Source organism: Anabrus simplex, chromosome 1, assembly GCF_040414725.1.
Source record: "Anabrus simplex isolate iqAnaSimp1 chromosome 1, ASM4041472v1, whole genome shotgun sequence".
Taxonomy (NCBI): Eukaryota; Metazoa; Arthropoda; class Insecta; order Orthoptera; family Tettigoniidae; genus Anabrus; species Anabrus simplex.
Genome location: NC_090265.1, coordinates 1,707,514,197 through 1,707,536,519, shown reverse-complemented (window position 1 = coordinate 1,707,536,519; position 22,323 = coordinate 1,707,514,197). Strand labels below are relative to the sequence as shown.

At 42.2% G+C, this 22,323-nt stretch overlaps 1 protein-coding gene across 2 annotated transcripts in view; it reads right to left on the bottom strand.

Moving 5' to 3' along the window:
• LOC136858702 (hydroxyacyl-coenzyme A dehydrogenase, mitochondrial) overlaps positions 1 to 21,939 on the bottom strand; it is a 52,706-nt gene extending 30,767 nt beyond the window's left edge. For both annotated transcript variants that reach the window (XM_067138440.2, XM_067138441.2), the window contains exons 1-2: positions 21,783 to 21,939; positions 1,862 to 1,978 (exon numbers count right to left, since the gene is read on the bottom strand). In XM_067138440.2, coding sequence (XP_066994541.2) covers positions 1,862 to 1,978; positions 21,783 to 21,896 — 231 coding nt within the window. In that variant the 5' untranslated portion in view covers positions 21,897 to 21,939. The remainder of the gene's footprint in view (positions 1 to 1,861; positions 1,979 to 21,782) is intronic.
• Positions 21,940 to 22,323: the final 384 nt, after the last annotated feature.

Below are 22,323 nucleotides of genomic sequence, written 5' to 3'. Positions count from 1 at the left end.
TTCCTGTTATTATGGCTTGTCTAAATGTTGAGTTTTCCTGAAGTTGGGGAGCAATTTTTGACAGTTTCGTTTTAAAGGTACCAACCTTTATTCGATACTTTCATCGTCCATCAAAAGAGGATAATAATAATAATAATAATAATAATAATAATAATAATAATAATAATAATAATAATAATGAAATTAAATGGCGTATGGCTTTTAGTGCCGGGATATCCCAGGACGGGTTCGGCTCGCCAGGTGCAGGTCTTTCTATTTGACACCCGTAGGTGACCTGCGCGTCGTGATGAGGATGAAATGATGATGAAGACAACACATACACCCAGCCCCCGTGCCATTGGAATTAACCAATTAAGGTTAAAATCCCCGACCCGGCCGGGAATCGAACCTCGAACCCGGGACCCTCTGAACCGAAGGCCAGTACGCTGACCGTTCAGCCAACGAGTCGGACAATAATAATAATAATAATAATAATATTATTATTATTATTATTAATAATAATAATCCCAAGTTAGTCACCTCACACAGCAGCTGTGTGTAGACCGCTGGATTTGAACACAGGGCTACAGGCTACACAATACACGATGACTATTCCTTGGTTTGACTCCACAGACAGTCCAGTAATTCACAATCGCATTCAGTGAATAACTAAAGAGCTCAGCAGTATTAAACAGCAAGGCGATACTCACAACAAGGAATATTAACACAGGTCCATTTACCCTCACATTTCCCTCCATCATCCGAGCTGCAAAAAGGAAGGCTACCGAGCTCGATAGCTGCAGTCGCTTAAGTGCGGCCAGTATCCAGTATTCGGGAGAGAATGGGTTCGAACCCCACTGTCGGCAACCCTGAGGATGGTTTTCCGTGGTTTCCCATTTTCACACCAGACAAATGCTGAGGCTGTACCTTAATTAAGGCCACGGACGCTTCCTTCCCACTCCTAGCCCCTTCCTATCCCATCGTCGCCATAAGACCTATCTGTGTCGATGCGACGTAAAGCAGCTTGCAAAAAAAAAAAGGAAGGCTAGCCGCGGACAGTCGGTCAGTGTTGGGTTCCGTGGTGGAGTCAGTGTGAGACTGAGTGTGTTGGGGTTCGGGGGCTGGGCTGATGGTGACTCTCGGCGCTCCTCAGTCCACAGAAATACACAAACACACAGTACTCTCAGGTAATACACAATCTTCTGTTCCGTACGTCGTCTCTAGCCCACCTACTCTTTGGACTTTCCGACACCACAACAACAGGTCCTCGTTCAGACCTCGGTGAGACACTAGCGATAGCCAACACCTCTGTCACCGTCAGCCCAGCCACCGAACCCCAACACACTGAGTCTCACACTGACTCCACCACGGAACCCAACACTGACCAACTGTCCGCGGCTAGCCTTCCTTTTTACAGCTCGGGTGATGGAAACCAGAACATTCGCGAGGTGGCTAGAGGCGAAATATTCCCGTTAAATCTCCAAGAAACTCACAGATAAACAACCGACGAGAAAAATACACGGAAATGCCAGCCATCCCCTCCAGGCCGGCTGGGAGCTACTCGGTAGGCTGACTCACTAGCAGGAAGTACCGAGAGGGGCTACCACAGGCCTAGCATGTAACAATAATAATGATATGCGACCTCCGTAGATACTCGGTGCAGGTGTTTCGAGTTGACACCCTATGGGCATCTGCGAGGATGGGGCCCTACCTAGGATGAATTCTAGTGTTGAAGATGACACACACATCCAGACCCCGAACCAGAGGAATTAAACAATGAAAGTTAAAATCCTCGCCCCGGCCGTGAATCGAACCCAGGACCCTTAGAACAAAAGCCCAGCATGCTAACCACTTAGTCAGATATTATAGTTTAATGATTTACCTTAAACATCTTCTTGACAACACGCTTCAGACTGGTCTCGATGATACCTCGAGATTTGGACAGAACAGCATCGTTAACATCCACCAGCGTAACGTCCTGGCCATTCTGAGCGGCAACCTGGAAAGAAACAAGCACAAGAGTAATGGAGGGAGAAAGTAGAAAAGGGCAAGTTATTTTTACGCTGAAGGGTCCTATCTCAGTAATGTTAATTGACAAGCGAATGGCGGCGATATACCCTATCCGTCGTAAGAGGGGCCCAGGGGATCTCATGTTGGGAACACGGGGCCCCTACTAGCTTCCACTTGCGTCAGGCTCTTCACTTCCATCTTTCCTATCCGTCCTATCTTGGTCAACTCTTGTTCTTTCCTTATCCTAATGGTATTAGGTTTGCGAGGCCTACCGAGCCCTTCGTGGTTCTTGCCTTGTATATTTGCATATTTTGGCGGGTTCCAACATTTTATTGTAAAGCCTTTAGAGGAGCGACTTAGCCTGGCACTGACCGAAAACGATGTCACCGAGTTTAAGGCCCCGCTATTCGCCGCACAGCGAGCGAATCTTAAACGAGCTGGGTCTTCAACAACAGACTTCGTTCACAGCCACTTGCTGACTTCTCTCACTCTACGCCAGAGACGCACACACGTTCACTCACAGCAGCTGGTCTTGTCCTCTCATTGGAGACCTCCCAGCGGTATGAGAAAGAACTAGGTGAGCCCAGATCTTGCGGATTCGAGACTTCTCCTTTCGCGCAGTACCTGGAAGGGGCCGGCCTCCCAGTTTTAAGGCAGATTGGAGGTGCTTCAGTGATTTAGTTCTGCCAGTGATTCAGTTGGAGCTATGTCAGTGAGTTAGTGTTGTGTGCGAGCACTGGGTGGAGTACTGCGTGCGAGAGTACTCCCGTAGAGTTTACAGTCAGTTATTCAGTCTGTGAGTGTTCTATCCGTCGAACTGAGTGTTCGTTCTGACTGCTGCGGAGTAGTAGTCTCTCTTGTCCAACTGCTGTGAGTGAACGGGTGTGCGTCTCTGGCGTAGAGTGAGAGAAGTCAGCAAGTGGCTGTGAACGAAGTTGTTGTTGAATGTATGGACAGTGTAAGACATACAGGATTGTGACACTGTTGTGCGCGGACTGTGAACTAAGTGGCTGTGATAGCGTACAGCGAGAAAAGCTGTGGAAATGACTTAGATTATAAGGCTACGAAACTGACTTAGATTATAAGGCTATGAAATTATAACAGTAATCACCATCACCACTCTTTTAAACTCTTGCATACATTTTATTTTTTCATTTAATTATACTACTCGTGTCACGCCTTATTACGACACACTCGGCCGCTTTCTTAAAGATTAAGTAAATGAGATATTTACACACTGTTACACTCATTTTCCAACTATTGAATAAAGCATCGCGATGTCTTACCTCAAATCTTAGCTACCTTTCCTCCACTCATCAGCATTCAGTGGCGGCTCGTGCTGAATAATGTTGGTGATTCTGCTCTGTGACGCCCAGTCCATTGAAGTGTAATAGACACATCTAAATTCGTATTGTATAGGGGTAGTGTCAGCTGAGCTCGTGTGGCGTAGAGGCGCGCGGCTGTGAGCTTGCATCCGGGAGATAGTGGGTTCGAATCCCGCTGTCGGCAGTCCTGAAGATGGTTTTCCGTGGTTTCCCATTTTCACACCAGGCAAATGCTGGGGCTGTACCTTAATTAAGGGCACGGCCGCTTCCTTCCCACTCCTAGGCCTTTCCTCTCCCATCGTCGCCATAAGACCTATCTGTGTCGGTGCGACATAAAGCCCCTAGCAAAATAATAATAATAATAATAATAATAATAATAATAATAATAATAATAATAATAATAATAATAATAATAAGCTCGTGTTAATCCGTCCTCCAACCCCGCGGAAACGCTTTATTCCATGTCCTATCAGTATGAAGTTCTAGAAAATGTACCGAAATAATACAGGTAGACGTTCATCTCAATTTGTAAGACCCCGATTTCGAGGGACATCGACAATATAAATAACTGACTTGTACAAAAGACAACAATTAAAAAGTTACAAAAAATAAAGCCCCTCTTCCGTTTATCGAAAAAATTGTTGACCTATCGACACATTTATATTTACAAAGGTTCCGAGACCTGTATACATCTTTGGCAGCCGGCTTTCTTAATGGAGGGGGAACATTATCTAATGGTACTAGCGTTTCTGTTTTCATTTTCATGACTACCTCGGAAGAATTCACTACCATTACGGAGAAACATAGTCATGATTACTTGTAGGCATAAGAACTCGCTCATTCGCTTCGTACGAGAGAGAATGCTTTCGGTCTTTGGATAGAATTTTGCTGAAGTCCTGGTCATTTACACCAAAGATAGAAAAATATACATACCCCCAATCATAAGGTACGTTGTTTGAAGACTTAACATGGACAGCAAATTGATTTTGTGTAACTTAATCACAACCATCCTCTTTTATCACACATTTATCCTGTATTTAAGCTAATTGGGCTTTCTTTCTATTGAACAGAAGCATCACAACTATACTGTAGTATCTGAGAATGTTGACATGTAAGAATTTTAAACCATATTAATATCCATACAGTTTTATAAGTTCTCTATTTACACTGATGAGTACAATGGAGGGAGCTTTCCCCAAACAGCTGTGATTTCAACATGCTCGCTCGCTGCAGCGACTCTCTCACGGACGGTGGCGCTGTCTAGTGTATTATTTACTAACTCTATGGTCACGGTAATAGGTCAGACGTACTGCAAGGCGTGCAGTTCATACAGACCCTTATGGACGACCCTTGGCCACCTATCGGAAGAAAGGTTGTAGTTAAGTGTGCTCTCCTAATGTTCTATCTATGCTCTTTGGTTCTGTCGTTCACAGATCTAAACAGGGTTGCCACATCACCAGTAGCTGAATGGGAATCGATCTCTGGCTCGATATAAACACTCAATATGAAGGACGGGATCGCTAATCGCTATATATTACTGTATATCTTTCATTGTGGTGGTTCTACAGCTCTGCAGATCGTATTATGGAGCCGCGCCTGTCAGCATTACACCCGATCCAACTCCTCGTTAACTATAGCCGTAAATATCTGAAGCATGTATCTTCCAATAGAAGGATGCAGTTGTCCTTACAAGAACGTACAGTAGGGTCCACGAAAGTTGAAGTCTGACGTTTAGCGCCACCGGCGAGAAAAAGTTGACTAACGCTGCTCGAAAATGGCCTGTTGCTATGGCAACGATAACAGAGTTGCAACATTTTAGGACGCTATAATCACGGGATTGGCTTGCTCTGTCACTTTTGTCGTTCATATTCTGACTGATTTCTTTTCTCGATGAAGTATCGTCTTCGTATTGTGTATATTATACCGTAGTTTATTCCTGAATTGTACAGGTACCGTTAACAATCCGAGTTAATAAAAAACTATCAATGTGGGTAGTGTTGTTCTATTCTGTGATTAACATGTGCATTTGTTGAGGTTATTGTCAGAAACTGATGATTTTGTTAGTGATTATGAAATCTTTTATATATATCGATAATGTCGTGTTCTGCCTTAAATGCTGGAATTATTAACACTAGCTTAGGAACCGGTCAAGGGTAAATGAATTGTATTAGGCCTAGGCCTACATGTTTTATTAAACACTCAGCCTGTCTGAAAGGGTGGTAGGCTGCAAATGGAGGTAACTATGACAACGCAGCGTACTTCGTAGTTACAGCTTTCGCCGCTCACCTGTCAGACTTCAACTCTCGTGGGCCCTACTATAGAAAAGAAGTGAATAATTATTTGTGCCCAACAACCTCTGGGCTATTCCATGGCTCACAGGAAAGTAACAAGGCAAAATGAAGAGAAAGAAACAAAGCAATAACAAACAGGCTTCGTCCGCACGCTTTGAGTTTGCAGAATTCTATTGTAGACTGCAACCGTCCATCCCTTGTGCCCATTGCTAGGCTATGGAATTCTCTCCCACTAAGAGTTGGGACATCAGCCTATTTTAAAAGATCTTTCCGAGATTTCTTCCGAAGTGCGTAGCCAGCTTGTGTGAATACGAGAATAAATGACGTAGTAATTAAGAGAGAGAGAGAGAGAGAGAGAGAGAGAGAGAGAGTGTTTAGTTCAACCCTTGTCCCGTTTCTCTACGGGTCGGGTATGAGGTGAAATGAACCTTCTTAGCGAGTTTTTACGACCGGATGCCCTTCCTGAGATCAACTTCATCAGAGGAGTTAATGAGATAAAATTAATGACGTAATATAGTATAGTAGGGAGAGCGTGAAACCCGGTGCCGGCACATTGCCTACTCCTGTCGAATAGCACCAACAGATTTGTTCAAGACTTAAACGTCCCCGCCCGACGGACGAATCGCCATCAACAGCGCCGTATGACCTCAGACATAATACTTAAATATTGGGAATTAATTCATACTTATATTACAATGCACTAAGTCAAGTAAATACTGTATTTGTTTCCTTTGTAACCCTAGAACCAGTCTGGCCCCGCGGTGTAGGGAGCAACGCGTCCACCTGTCACCCGGCGGCCTCGGGTGCACGTAAAAGAATCAAACCACTGATCTGCATTTAGGGCAGTTACCCAGGTGGCAGATTCCCTATCTGTTGTTTACCTAGTCTCTTCTTAAATAATTGCAAATAATTTGGAAATTTATTGAACATCTTCCTTGGTAAATTATTCCAATCCCTAACTCCTCTTCCTATGAACAAATATTTGCCCCAATTCCTCCTCTTGAATTCCAACTTTCATCTTTATATTGTGATCTTTCCTACTTAAAAAAACACCACTCAAACATATTCGTCTACTAATGTCATTCCACGTGATTTCTCCGCTGACAGCTCGGAACTATACAATTCGTCGAGCAGCTCGTCTCCTGTCTTCCCAGTGCTAACTTTACGACATTTTCGTAACGTTACTCTTTTGTCGGAAATTACTCAGAACAAATCAAGCTGCTTTTTCTTTGGATTTTTTTTTTCAGTTCTCGAATCAAGTAATCCTGGTGAGGGTCCCGTACACTGGAACCATACTCTAGTTGGGGTCTTACCAGATAATTATATGCCCTCAAGTCATATATTCGACATTTAAAGTAAAAATTAACAAACAAACTTGTGTTCGAGGACTTTGACAATTCAGCCCTTTTAGAGATGAAAACTGGTTTAAAATCGCATGCATAAATCGTTCGGACGGAGGTGCTGATTACAAAATATCCCTAAATATGATCGACAAGAGATGTAAAGATCGTTCTAATGGGCACTCATTGTATTTGTTTGAGCTATTTGCGCATAACTACGCCTGTGTTTACAACAGGCAGCAATGTTCTGTGGAACTCAGATTTCAATACACTTCAGTTTTGATGCATCTAATCCCATGGCAGTGTACGTATTTACTGTACCATATCGCGCGAGCGAAGCTGAGGTAGGTCACTGGTTGTAAATAAGATGGCTTCAGCTTCGCTAAACAGACTGCAGATAACTCAAGATAACGATGAACTATGGCCAAAGAGATAAACGTATGCAACTCTCAGAGGACTTTCATCGAAGTCTGAGCGACGCAGGGTTGCCAAACCCTCTTTCACCACATAACGCGATTAGCGCACATTTAAATAATGAAAATATTTCAAGGAGGGTTCAGTAAAAAAAAGAATAAGCACAGTAGTCATAATATTCGAAATACACAACGGTAAATTCCTAACAGGGAATCCATTCCAGTTGTAGATCAGAAAAGCACAAAGTTGTTCATCCCCTTGAAGGCACCACATTAGGTCAAGTTAACTTGTGTAATGAAATGGAAATGGCGTATGGCGTTTAGTGCCGGGAGTGTCCGAGGACAACTTGTGTAATATTAATTGCTAAGACAAGACCTTGTCCACAGGAAGTGGCAGACAGCTCCTCAGTTGGCCTCGCTACGCTGAATGGACCCCGTTCTGTTATTCAGTTCAGTATTAAAGTACTTGGACGAGCCAGATGATTTATTTTTCCAATTTGCTTTACGTCGCACCGATACAGACAGGTTTTATGGCGACGATGGAACAGGAAAGGGCTAGGAGTGGGAAGAAAGCGACCATGGCAATAATTAAGGTACAGCCCCAACATTCGCCACTGTGAAAATGGAAAATCACGGGAAACCATTCTCAGAGCTGCCGACAGTGGGGTTCGAACCCACTATCTCCCGATTACTGGATACTGGCCGCACTTAAGCGACTGCAGCAATCGAGCTCGGTACTTTCTTCATCAAGACGATAGAATGTTACAGTAACTACTACTACTACTACTTAGTAGTAGTAGTAGTAGTAGTAATATTATATAATCCGGTATAGAAAGCCAAGAATAACGGCCGAGAGGATTCGTTGTGCTGACCACATGACACCTAGTAATCTGCATGCCAAGGAAGGCAATAAAATGAAAGATTCCCTAAGCCAGTTGTCCGCAAGAAGTAATGCAAGGGGGCGTGGCTATGTTAGAAAGTTCATATAATGTTGCAAATTTTTCCTCTTTTGTAAACAGTTATAGATATTCTCAGTACAGTGAACTAGCAGGAAGTCCTCTTTATCCTGTGAGTCAGTGCAAAGACACAGTACAGGTGGGTATATGTACCGTAAAACGTGAGTGCCTATTGTCACTTGTAAATATCGAATAAATAAAGAACCCGACGCGAATTTAGCCCAAATTCCATCACCTTCTTCACGTGTTTCTGCTCCCGCCGTAAGGCTGAGTGTAGAACAAAACGCAAAGTGCTTAAATATAATTATATACAGATTTTTTTTTTTTTTTTTTTTTTTTTTTTTTTTTTTTTTTTTTTTTTTTTTTTGCTCGCTCCGTGTGTCAGGGGAACATGCACGGAAGGCGATAGCGCGGCCGGGTGACTCATTTACCGAGAGAGATATTGCTTCATGACCGGCTAAGATGATCTAATGCAGTACAGTAACGATAACCATTGCTTCACAGCAATAGTTCAGTTTAACATCTGTGGTACTGGTAGCGTGTTCAATGTGTTCGCTTTAAAATAGCGTCGTTTCTTTAGGAATATTAAAGTAATCGTGTGTTTAACGAGTGATGTATACAGTAGAACAGCGTGTATTCATTCTGTTGTGCTATACGAAGCATTCTTCTTATACAGAGTGCCTTGTTGTACCTACGTAGTTTACATGGATCATCTGCTGAAAGGTATAAAGTGGCAGGGAGGGATTCAGTTAGGTGGAGACGTAGTAAGCAGTTTGGCCTATGCTGACGACTTGATCTTAATGCCAGATTGTGTCGAAAGCCTACAACTTGGAACTTGAAAATAGGTGTAATGATGAGTATGGTATGAAAATTAGCCTTTCGAAGACTATATTGATGTCGGTAGGTAAGAAATTCAACAGAACTGAATGTCAGATTGGTGATACAAAGCTGGAACACGTAGATAATTTTAAGTATTTAGGTTGTATGTTCACCGAGGATGGTAATATAGTGAGATTGAACCAAGGTGTAGTAAAGCTAATGCAGTGAGCTCGCAGTTGCGATCAACAGTGTTCTGTAAGAAGGAAGTAAGCTCCGGACAAAACTATCTTTACATCGGTCTGTTTTCAGACCAATTTAGCTGTACGGGAGTGAAAGCTGGGTGGACTCAGGATATCTTATGTATAAGTTAGAAGTAACGGACATGAAAGTAGCGAGAATGCTTGCTGTTACAAACAGGTGGGAACAATAGCAGGAGAGTACTCGGAATGAGGAGCTAAAGGCTAAGTTAGGAATGAACTCGATGGATGAAGCTGTCCGCATAAACCGGCTTCGGTGGTAGAGACATGTGAGGCGAATGAAGGAGGATAGGTTACCTAGGAGAATAATGAACTCTGTTATGGAGGGTAAGAGAAGTAGAGGGAGACCAAGATAACGATGGTTAGACACAGTTTCTAACGATTTAAAGATAAGAGGTATAGAACTAAATGAGGCCACAGCACTAGTTGCAAATAGAGGATGGTGGTGACGTTAGTAAATTCACAGAGGCTTGCAGACTGAACGATGAAAGGCAAACGGTCTATAATGATAACGTACGTATGTATATTATTATTATTATTATTATTATTATTATTATTATTATTATTATTATTATTATTATTATTATATCGAGCTCCTTAGCTGCAGTCGCTTAAGTGCGGCCAATATTCAGTATTCGGGAGATAGTGGGTTCGAACCCCACTGTCGGCAGCCCCGAAGATGGTTTTCCGTGGTTTCCCATTTTCACACCAGGCAAATGCTGGGGTTGTGGTCTACCTTAATTAAGGCCACGGGCGTTTCCTTCCCACTCCTAGCCCTTTCCTGTACCATTGTCTCCATAAGGCCCATCTGTGTCGATGCAACATAAAGCAAATTGTAAAATTATTATTATTATTATTATTATTATTATTATTATTATTATTATTATTATTATTATTATTATTATTATTATTATTGCTATCATGTTTTGGTGGATCAGCAGAGGCGAAAGAAGGTGCGGGCAGGAATGGGTCTAACTACAAGGCCGAAAGATGAATTAAAATTTCAATAAAGGTTATATTTTCAAAACTTAACAATTTTCACATAAAAACTTCAAATTTTAACAAATAACAACAAGTCAAATCAGGTACAGGACCAAGAAAGCCGAAATTTAGAGAGACTTTAACAATCTGGGCCACAAGCCCTAATTTTTACCATTCCTGAGCTCTCAGCTCACAACCACATATTACCAAAAGGGCAGAAAACCCCTCATTACATGGAGCACTTGCTCCCAACTTTTAACCTCAAGCCTCCCAGAGGCACTTTTCAAACACAAGAAAGAGCTGACCCGCTCTCAATCTTTCAAACCTATTAAAGGCAATACAATGCTTTAGGCGCAACTTACAAGAATTAAACAGAGGTATCTCGTACCCAGCCTACAGGGCCTTAAAAGAAAAATAATAGGTTAATTAAATGGCCCAAAATACCAATATGAATGGAGGCGTTGCTTGCGCTCCTACAAGAAACCTTATAAAACCTAAGGGGCACTAGGCCGATGACACAGGGGCTATTCCCAAAACTAGGGAGGTGACTCGTATAAGAAAATTTTAATACATTAAGAGTAGAAAATCGGTTATGAAAACGTAGTCACCTCAACTCAAAATGAAGGGAAGCTCGAGAGGGTATAGTACTCTCTATCCCCGATTTACAGTTAAAGTAATAAGAAACTTTTACATAAGCCGGCACTAAGTTACATTTTTAGAAAGGTAGGTTACATTAAAAGGGTTTCGGACCTTCCCCGAGGGCTAAACTGCTGAACTAGCAAGAAATAAAGATGTTAAAAGGCCATTACCTTGTAGAAGAGCTGCTGGCGGATAAAAGAGGCGCTTTCCGCCTCCTGCTATACTTCCATACACTAAGCTAGATCTTGTACGATTGGCCGAGAGACAAGAAAATCAGCAGTTTTTATACCCTCGTGGAAGATTCGAGACCTTTCATGAATAATTAAGACACGCCCAGATGCGTTTATTGGTCGGCTAAAGTTTACACATCAAATGTGAAGAAGAAGGACACGATTGGTCCAAAATTAATTAAAGAAATTCGGGATTGGCTAAGTTCAAAACTGGCGGAAAGAAAGATTAATATTGCCAACCCACAAATGAGAAAACAAAATTTAGCAAAGACCAAAACTTCTGAACACAAAATTTCTTCAAAAAGTTCCTTTACTTCGCATCAGGGTGCATGATCATAGTTTTTTGGTAGAGACATCTGTGAGAGAATGTCCACACTTCTTGATAATTAGTAAACAAAAACAATTCGAAATTAACACAGTGACATCTTCTGATAAACGGTTGAATTAATTCAGTTTTAAAGTTCAGAGTTTTAACTGTAGAGGAGTACTTTAAGGCGGAAAATTCAAATGTGCGGCGTATAGATGTACCAACCGGTACAATTATTATTAACCCACTATAGTGTACCAGCCCCGAAAGGCCATGGTCTACCAAGTGACCGCTGCTCAGCCCGAAAGTCTGCAGATTATGAGGTGTCATGTGGTCAGCACGATGAATCCTCTCGGCCGTTATTCTTGGCTTCCTAGACCGGGGCCACTATCTCACCGTCACATAGCTCCGCCATTGTAATCGCGTAGGCTGATTGACCTCCAACCAGCCTCCAGATCCAGGTAAAATCACTGACTTGGCCGGGAATCGAACTCGGGGCCTTCGGGTAAGAGGCAGGCACGCTACTCCATTATTATTATTATTATTATTATTATTATTATTATTATTATTATTATTATTATTATTATTATTATTATTGTACCGGTTGGTACACCCCGACCCCGCAATTTAAATATTGCGCCAGTTAAAAACTCCTCTACAGGAGAAAGCCTGAACTTTAACAAACTGTATTAACTCAACGGTTTCTCGGAAGATGTCACTATTGTAAATTTGGTAATTTTGAAGAGTTCTGAACTGTGTCTATTTCGATTTGTGTTTGTTTATTCCGTATCAAGAAGTGTGGACATTCTCTTCTAGATGTCTCTACAGAGAAAAGACTACGATTGTGCACTCTGGTGCGAAGTGATGGAACTGTTTTTTGAAGAAACCTTGTATCCATAAGTTTGTTCTTTGTTAAATTTCTTTCTTTCAGGTTTTGGGTTGGCAGTATTGATCTCGGTTTCCGCCAGTTTTGAATTCAGCCAATCCCGAATTTTCTAAATTAATTTTCCTCCAATCCTAGGTTTCTTGTTCATGTTGTGCGTAACTTTTGATGTTAGTCAATAAAACGAAAGGGTGTGTCTACTCATTCCTAAAAGATCTCGAATGTTCCACGAGGGTATATAAACTGCTGATTTTCTTGTCTCGGTGCCACTTCAGTAACATCTCCCTTAGCCTGTGAATATGTAGCAGGGGGCGGGAAGCGCCTCTTTCTTCAAGCAGCAGTTCATCTACAAGGTAATGGCCTGTTAACATCTTCAGTTCTTGCTAGCTCAGCAGTTTAACTCTCGGGGAAGGTTCGAAACCTTTAGTATGTAACCTACTTTTAAAATGTAGATTCTCTTCTGTCTATGTAAAACATATAAATTTCTTTTGCTGTAAAGCGGGGATAGAGAGTGCTTTACCCTCTCGAGCTCCCCTTCATTTGGAAATTGATGTGACTACGTTCTCACAACCGTTTTCTTTCTCTTCCTTAAAATATTAAAGTTTTCTCATACGTGTCACCTCCCTAGCTTGGGATGAGCCCCTGTATGATCGGCCTAGTGCCTCTTAGGTTTCAATAACTTTGTGTAGGAGTGCATGTTTTCGCCTCCTTTCAATTTGGTATTTTGGGCCATTTAATTAACCCAGTGTTTTGTTTTCTTCATGTGAAGGCCCTGTAGGTTGGGTACAAGATACCCCTGTTTCACTGTATGTGTGCCTTGAGGGCAGTTAGGAGTGAAGTTTGTTGTGGCCTTTGATAGGTTTCTAAAATTGAGAGCGGGACTGTTCTTTCCTAATTTGATCTCTGCGTGCCTCTAGGAGGCTTAACATTGTAAGTAGGGGCAAGTGCTCCTTGGTATGAAGGGGTTTTCTGCCCCTTGGTAATTTGTGGTTATGAGCTGAGGGCTCAAGGAATGTAAAACGGGGCTCGAAGCCCAAAACTTGTAACGACTGTAATCTATTTCTTAATTTGTTGATTTGCTACTTGGTACCTGTTACACTTTTGTTATTTGTTGTCATTTGTTGATTTTGAAAAGAAAATATAACCTTTGTTAAAGTTTTAAATTAACTTTAATTTGGTAGTTGAGACCTATTACAGCCCGCACCTTCTTTCACCTCTGCTGTTCCACAGATACCTCGGAACAATTATTATTATTATTATTATTATTATTATTATTATTATTATTATTATTATTATTATTATTTTGTGTCAGAATGTAGGTACAGTACAAATATACATAACATACACATTATAATTACGCGAAATACACGGCACTTTACAGATATAATTCGCGCGGTCACTTTGAGTCCATCCAATAATCAGTGACAGCAAGTCCCTCTTTGGTCGCTTGAATGAGGTCTTGAAGTGTACAATAGACAGGGCATAGTTGACAGTTACATATGCGTTAGTTTTCCCAGCAATCACAAAGTCTGTCTGTTTTCCTAAATACCCCCACTTCTTGAGGTGTCCCTAGATCTTCCAGCACCACTGCTCAAACGGTTGAGTTAAGTGACCTTCAAGTAGCCCAGCTGAGCTCATGTCCACGAGGTGGAGGAGATTCAGAAGGCTCGCTCCCACCTAGTGGAATCGAATCGAACCGAACAGCCGAAATTTCCACTCGACCGCTCACATCTAGCGGAACAGAATCGAACGGGATTCTACGGGAAACTTCACAGGCTTGCAATGGACGGTCTGATAGAAAGTGTGAGGAGGTAGAAAATTACGAGAGATCGGAAAAGTTTCTGGGTACATGAAATTAACAAGACAACCAAAAGGAGAGTATTCAAACTTATTTGAATGTTGAATGCGCGATGAAGCTAAGTTTCGACGGTAGGCCTACTTCAGAGTTACTGTACTGCAATTTCAACAACTATTTCAGATACAGTAGTAGAATTTAACAGAAAAGTTCAATTTTACAGGGGGAAATGCTACATCAGATGTAATGGGAGGCCGTGATCATTTTTAAAACTACTTTAATGCATTAGATTGCGTCCCGTGGGAGGATGAAATCATTAATCGAGGTAGCCTCAACATTCCTTTTTATTATTTTTTTTACTATTTGCTTTACGTCGCACCGACACAGATAGGTCTTATGGCGACGATGGGATAGGAAAGGCCTAGGACCGTGGCCTTAATTAAGGCATAGACCCAGCATTTTTTGGGTGTGAAAATGGGGAAACCACGGAAAACCATCTTCAGGGCTGCCGACAGTGGGTTTCGAACTCACTATCTCCCGAATGAAAATTCACACCTACGCAACCCTAACCGCACAGCACAAATACGACACTTTGAAACCTAGGGAACGCCACTTACGAAATCGTTCACTGAAAATATAATAAACACTGAAAGATGCATCCTATGTGAGATGTGATGTCAATTATCGTACTGATATACTGTATGTGGACTCCAACATAACATGATTTGGTGATTAAGTCAACAAAAAGTATGAATTAAATTGTATATAGACTACAGAAACCTGACACAAAATTGAATATTATAATAAGTTTGGTTTTCCATAGCCTTGCTTATATCCTCCCAGGCATTATTTTTTACGTTGTTGCAGTAATGCTCGTGGGTCTTGTAGTAGAGGAAATTATATTTTTGAACAAAACTAATAAGTTTTTCCGTGTCTAGTATCAATAAGTTAAATAAACGATCACAAAACAATTTTCCCGACCGTATCCAAGAAACAGCTGACTCTCCAGCTGAAGCTGATACACATTTGCCGCCAAATGGTCATCCTAAAGATCTCGACTCGACCCGACCGTCTACGAAGTTGCACGAATCTTGATAATTCTGTTCGATTCCGCTCCGCTAGTCGAAAAATATTCTTGGCAGAGAATCCTGTTCGTTCGGTTCGATTCGATTCGACTCGTGGCGATCGCTATCTCTATCTCCCATTTAAACACATGTTAAAAACAAATTCTGTTCGGTTCGGTTCGATTCGATTCCATTCCACTAGGTGGGAGCGGGCCTTCACTCTGAAAGGAGTTGTATTCTACTTCGCCTCAGGTCTCGGCGCGCTGTTGCTGATAATGAAATGAAATGAAATGAAGTGGCCTTTGGATTTTAATACGGGGAATATCCAAACATGAGGCTCGCCAGGTGCAGATCTTTTGATTTGACTCCCGTAAGCGACCTGCGCGTCTTGATGAGGATGAAATTATGATGAAGACGACACATACACCCAGCCCTCGTGCCAGCGAAATTAACCAATGGTGGTTAAAATTCCCGACCCTGTCGGGAATCGAACCCCGGACCTCTGTAACCAAAGGCCAGCACGCTACTATTTAGCCATGGAGCCGGATGTTGTTGCTGGTGATTTATTTAATGTGGTAGAGACGTTGAGGAAGGTCTTTCTGGATGTTAAGCTTTCAGGAGGCGGTCGAACTCCAAATAGAGGGTGACTCACTGTTGTCCGCCGTTGTCCCCTGATATCTTGCCGCCTCGTCCCTCCGAATATCAAGGGGAGCGATGAAGTTTCTCTATAGGGCTTGCTTTGAGACATCCTGTGATTACTGTACTCTGTAGACTTCATTCAAAGGTACATTTGCTATTATGAAAATGAAATGAAAAATCCACAGCCTGTTTCCAGTCATTTGACCGGTTCAGGGGTGGAATGAATGAAGCCCCCATCTAGCGGCGAGGATAGGAATTGTGCCGGCTGCCGAAGCCTGTCGCACTCCTCTGTGGCAATGATTAGTGACTAACAGGTAAAATTAAATGAGATTGGAGAGTGTTGCTGGAATGAAATATGACAGGGAAAACTGGAGTATCCGGAGAAAGACTTTTCCCGCCTCCACTTTGCGCAACACAAATCTCACATGGAGTGACCGTAATTTGAACCACGGAACCCAGCGGTGCGAGGCCGGCACGCTGCCACCTGAGCCACGGAGGCTGTCATTTGCGATCATCACTGAGTAAAACGTTTCTCAGTAAATGTAATTCAGCCCAGCCCAATTACTTTTTCCTTGCAATTTTCGATCAGTGCTAATTCACATTTACTGTATAATGAACGACCACAGTGCTTGGATATTTTAGCCAATGACAGAGCGAAGCCTGTGAAACATGAGCAGTACATGCAGCCATTAATGTTTCCAATAAATTGTAATATTAAATCTTCGGTACCTTTAAATTATACAAAATAATACATGATTATGTTGCACAAAACTGTTGAAATTTGGTGCGCTTTAAGGCTATTATTTAGTTTCAGTATGTGGAAGTTCTCAATTTGTTCTTTGCCGAACATTATTTTAATGATCATGCATAAATATTCGATCAAAAAGTTTCCGTTCATCGGCCGTACAGTCCTGAATCCGGATACCAATTAGGCAAAATTATCGTGAGCACTGAGACACTCATCCCACCGATGCACCAGGGTTGAAATCCCCGTTTGGTAAAACACCGTGTCCTGCTGCGTGAAGAAGTTCGTAACCGCCTGCTGCATATCGTCGTCCGACAGGAAGCGCTGATGATGATGATTATTATTATATTATTATTATTATTATTATTATTGTTGTTGTTTGAAGGGGCCTAACATCTAGGTCATCGGTCCATAATGGTACGAAATGAGACGAAATGTAATGACAAATTAAAAGTCCAAAATCCTCCACTGACCAGAATTCAAAACATGAAGACGAAGAATGAATGGATGGATATGAACTTAAAACAATCAGTGGATCCGACCCGCAGTGCCTCACATTCACAAGAAACTGACGTAAAACAATAGTATTACTGACCAAGGGACTGCTTCTAAAGCACAATACTGGATCAATGGTGCTTGCAGTCCACACCAGTACATTCCTGTGAATGTGAGGCACTGCGGGTCCAAAATCTAAGTCATCGGCCCCTCATAATGGTACGTATTCGCTAGGAACGTAGAACCATGGTACTTGTCATGGTGCGGTACTAATCAAAAGTAGCGTAGACTCGCGGCATTCCACACATTATGGTATTACTCACAGGTAATGAAATTCGCACATGTAATACAGACCCATGGTGTTTCGCACATTGCGGCGCCATTTACAGGCAACGCAAACCTATGGTGTTCATCACATAAGTGTACTAACCACAGGGACTCGTACTATCCCGTGGGGTTCCTCATATAGTGGGTACTAATCATAGGCAAGCCAGAACCATGGTGTCGCTCATGTAGTGATACTAATCACAGGTACTGTAAAAGCCGACCGTGCACTCTAAGTGGGCGACTGACCGCACGGTGTTCCTGCGTGCTACTAATCACAAACCTATTTGGTACCTAACATAGTGGTACTACGCGCAAGTAAAAGCGAAACATGGTGTTTCCGCGTGGTAGTAGCCTACTAATAACAAATAGTTTCATGGTTCTAATACAATCATCCCTTGGTCACCCCTTTTAGTCGCCTCTTACGACAGACAGGGGATACCGTGGGTGTATTATTCATCTGCGTCCCCCACCCACAGAGGGTCCGACAGGAAGCGTCGACCCTTTCAGGCGCTAAATTAGCTGATGTCGAGATCCATTGCTAGCGCACGAATGATTATGCCCCGGTCCGCTATAATCGCATCAACCACCGCCCGCTTGTTGTTGTCCGTAATGGATGATACTGGCCTCCCAGATCGACCGACGTCTTGTGTCGAAACGCGACCCGCACGGAATTTGGTGCACCATTACACAACAGTGGATTTCGACAAATATACTGCCCTATATACAGTCCTCATTCTTCGATGGATGCTCACTGGTGTTTGTCCTTCGGCAGCCAAGAACAGAATGACAGCACATTGGTCCTGTTTGGACGCATTTGGTAATAACGTCGCCATAGTTCACGTGGCCGCATATAACGCACGCACCTCGGCACGACACAACTGCCACACTAATCCCTTTGCTTACATGCCCATGCTTATATATCCGCATCGGAGTCACGCTGCGTAGCACGTCCGCTGCCATCAAACGGAAACTTTTTGATCGCGCCTTATACTTTCGTTAAATTATTAGTTTTCATCGTACAAGTTTTAGTGCCGGGAGTTTCTGAGGACGTGTTCGGCCCGTCTGGTGAAGGTATTTGTATTTGACACCCATGGGCGACCTGCGCGTCTGGTTGTGGGATGATGATAATGAGCTAGGGAGAGGGTTTCTGTCGAATAACACTAAGGAGTCTGCTCAAGGCTTAAAGTCGCCATACGATGGATGAATAGCCATCAACAGCGTTATATACCCTCGCTCCATACGAACACTGTAGGGTGGTTTTAAACTGAATCCAGGCCTTTGGCATGCAATCTAGTGATTAGAAATTATACACCACCATCTTTCATACCCTGCCGGCTAACATTCTGGTGGCGAAACTTTTTCCATCAACGGAATTCGAACCGGCTAATCTCAGTGTCAGACCATATAAACTTGACACTTTAACGATCATGGTCACCAGTGGTGGTGGTTTTAATAGGAAGTACAATGAGCAACCGTCCTCTATTAACACTAAACAGGAAAAAGATGAGAGAAAGGGTCCTACACTTCGAAAAATGAAAATATCGGCCGACAAGAAAGGCAAGGGCCACGAAGGGCGTGAAAATTAAAGTCTCCCTAGGCCTCGAATGCTCTAATACCGTCAGGGTCAGAAAAGAACAAGAGTTGACTAACGGAGGTAAAATGAAATGGCGTACGGCTTTTTAGTGCCGGGAGATCCCAGACTAACGGAGGTCGGATAGAGTAGGTGAAAGTGAGGAGCCTAGAGCAAGTAAGTGGAAGCAGTGCCAGGACACACCTCAGAGCTCCGTGGTCGCCAATCCACGCTTTCAAGTTAAGAGACCCTGCGCCTCATAGCCACCAGACAGGTTATAATAATAATAATAATAATAATAATAATAATAATAATAATAATAATTATTATTATTATTATTATTATTATTATTATTATTATTATTATTATTATTATTATTATTATTATTATTATATTTTAAAGCTGATTTTTCCTTTAATGAGGGACCTTTTATCCCTGTGCCCCTGAGATATGATTAAAGAGTCCCACTCTGTGGATGAACTATGAGCACTTTTTATGACTTACTATATGAGGTCATAAAAGACAGCGTACCATTTCGAAAAATTAACATCAGAAAATATCCTTCTTGGTACGACTCAGAACTATCCAGAAACTGAAGGAGAAAGAAAGGGCGAGAAGGACATACAAAAGATCGAGTGCGACTATGTGCAGTTTTCCACATTACGAAGTGAATGTAAAAACTGCAGCGTGCTAAGTACTGGGACTACGTTAGCTCGGTAGAAGATGACGTCATCACACGCCCTAAGCGCTTTTGGAATTTCATTAATAATAAAAGAAAATCTTCCCGTCTGCCTCCCACTATGCTAATGAACGGAACTGGAATCCACGAAAAAGATAAAATACTAAACACATTTGCGCAAACTTTTGCGAAATACCATTCTCCTTCCGAGCCCTGCAATGCAACTTTTTCTCCCCCATTTTCAATAGATCCACTGTCTATTCAAACTTCTGTGGCAGAAGTGACACGGATCCTATCATCGGTGGATACCAACATATCATGTGGGCCTGACGAGAAACCTGACATCGTCCTCCGTGAATGTGCTTAACAACTGGCAATTCCACTATGTGAAATTATAAATAAATCATTTAAGTGTGGGTGTTTTCCAGCTGAGTGGAAAAAGTGTTACGTTATCCCTAAGAAAGGTGATAAGGTGTTGTTCGATAATCATAGACCAGTAGTGTTGCTCTCACTTTTATCGAAGGTGGCGAAGAAAGTCATATATAATCGCCTTTATGACCCTTTTAGTCAGTACATAGACCCATCACAGCATGGATTCGTTAAAGGCAGGTCAACTGTTACCAATCTGGCAGTTTATTTATCTTCAATTTCAGATGCATTGGACAAAGGTAAACAGGTTGATATGATATATACTGATTTCTCCAAAGCCTTCGACTCTTTACAACACGAAGCTTTGTTGAGAAAGTTGTCAGCGTATGGAGTGTCCGGGAGTATTTTCGAGTGGCTAAAGAGCTACTTGAGCAAACGAATATGTTTTGTTAAGTCCGAGGGTTTGATCTCTAACCCCTATCAACCGTCATCTGGCGTCCCACAGGGATCACTTTTAGGGCCTCTTCTATTCGTTTTGTTTCTAAATGATATTACTACAGTCGTTCAAAGCAGTGAACGTCTCTTGTACGTTGATGACTTGAAACTATACAAAGTCATAGAAGAAGACAGTGATGGCGATTATCTACAAGTGGATCTGAAACAAATATGCGAGTGGTGTGATAAGTGGTCCCTTAAAGTGAATAAATTCAAGTGCGGTGTAATTTATTCGAAAATTAATACCTGTATTTTACAGATATAAAATCAGTGGAGAAAGTTTAAATCGTGTGGAGGAGTTTAATGATCTAGGTGTAATTCTTAGTAACAGGAATGGCTCATCGATAGTATTATAAAGAAATCTTTCAGACTCCTGGGGTTTGTCAAAAGGATTGTAAAGATTTCAGTAATATTGCATGTGCCAAAATACTGTTTTGTTCCCTGGTGAGACCCTGTCTCGAGTATGGTTGTGAGGTGTAGCTCCCGTATCAGAAAGGCCGGAAATCGAACCCGGGACCCCTGTGACCAAAGGTCAGCACGCTAACCATTTAGCCATGGAGCCGGACATTATTATTATATTATTATATTATTATTATTATTATTATTATTATTATTATTCTCATTAAACAGAAATATTTTACTCCTGTTCTGAGATATTTCTGAGGCCGAAAGAGCCACCCTTGCTTGGTTTGAATTTAGCCGGGAATTTAAAGCTGGGTGCCCTTTCTGAGGCCGAGTGATTTATCGCGTTAAAGTACTCTAAACCCAGCTGTCCAGTGGAGAAGCCAGCAACGAGCGCATTGGGCTAACACGCCTTCAATTATTATTATTATTATTATTATTATTATTATTATTATTATTATTATTATTATTATTATTATTATTATTAATTAAATAGATTAGCCCCAAACAGAAGATCCCGTGAGCCGTAACTGTGCAAGGTATGAGCAGTGCAAAGGAAGGAAGAATAAAGGGAGTACAAGAAATGTTATACCCCAAAGGGGGGTGGGGGTGGCCTCGCAAACATAATACCACAAAGAGACACAAGACGAAGGTAGGACAGGATATTTGAAAGCGAGACGCCTGGCTAGCGGAAACACTGCTAGACTCAGGGGGGTGTAATCAACACTCCCTCCTCCCAACTTGAATGCCCCTGGGGGCTAAAACCACTCACCTGAGCAATCCCCGAGCCCATAAGTCCTCCTCCTACAACTGTTACATGTTTGATGACGTTTGCCGGAGCGCTGGATGACACACATCGCCTCAACACTAGACTAGGGAGAGCCATGGCGCACACTGACACAGTGACTAGCGGTTTGCGCCAAGAACTCCTCCACTCAGTTCAAGGTTCACGTAGATAAACAGTCTCAAGGTTCGTGCAGCGACGTAACTCGAGATCACAATGTTTGAACAGTGGAGTTCTTTGAACTTCAAACTGTTTGCTCTGACAACCTTATTGATGGAAGGAGGCTTGATTACAGGTCTACACTCATACAGTGGAGCACTGGCTTTCTGAGTCCAAAGTGACGGATTCGATCTAGACCAGGGGTTTCCAATTTGTAAGGGCTCCAGAGCCGGATTAGAAACTATAGGCATGATCATGAATATTTAAAAAAAATAAAGTTTATAATTAACGTCGAGCATAAACAGTCGTATGCAACTCGTCTATAATGGTAATTAAGACACTCGTATGGAAATAATAAAACTCGCTTCGC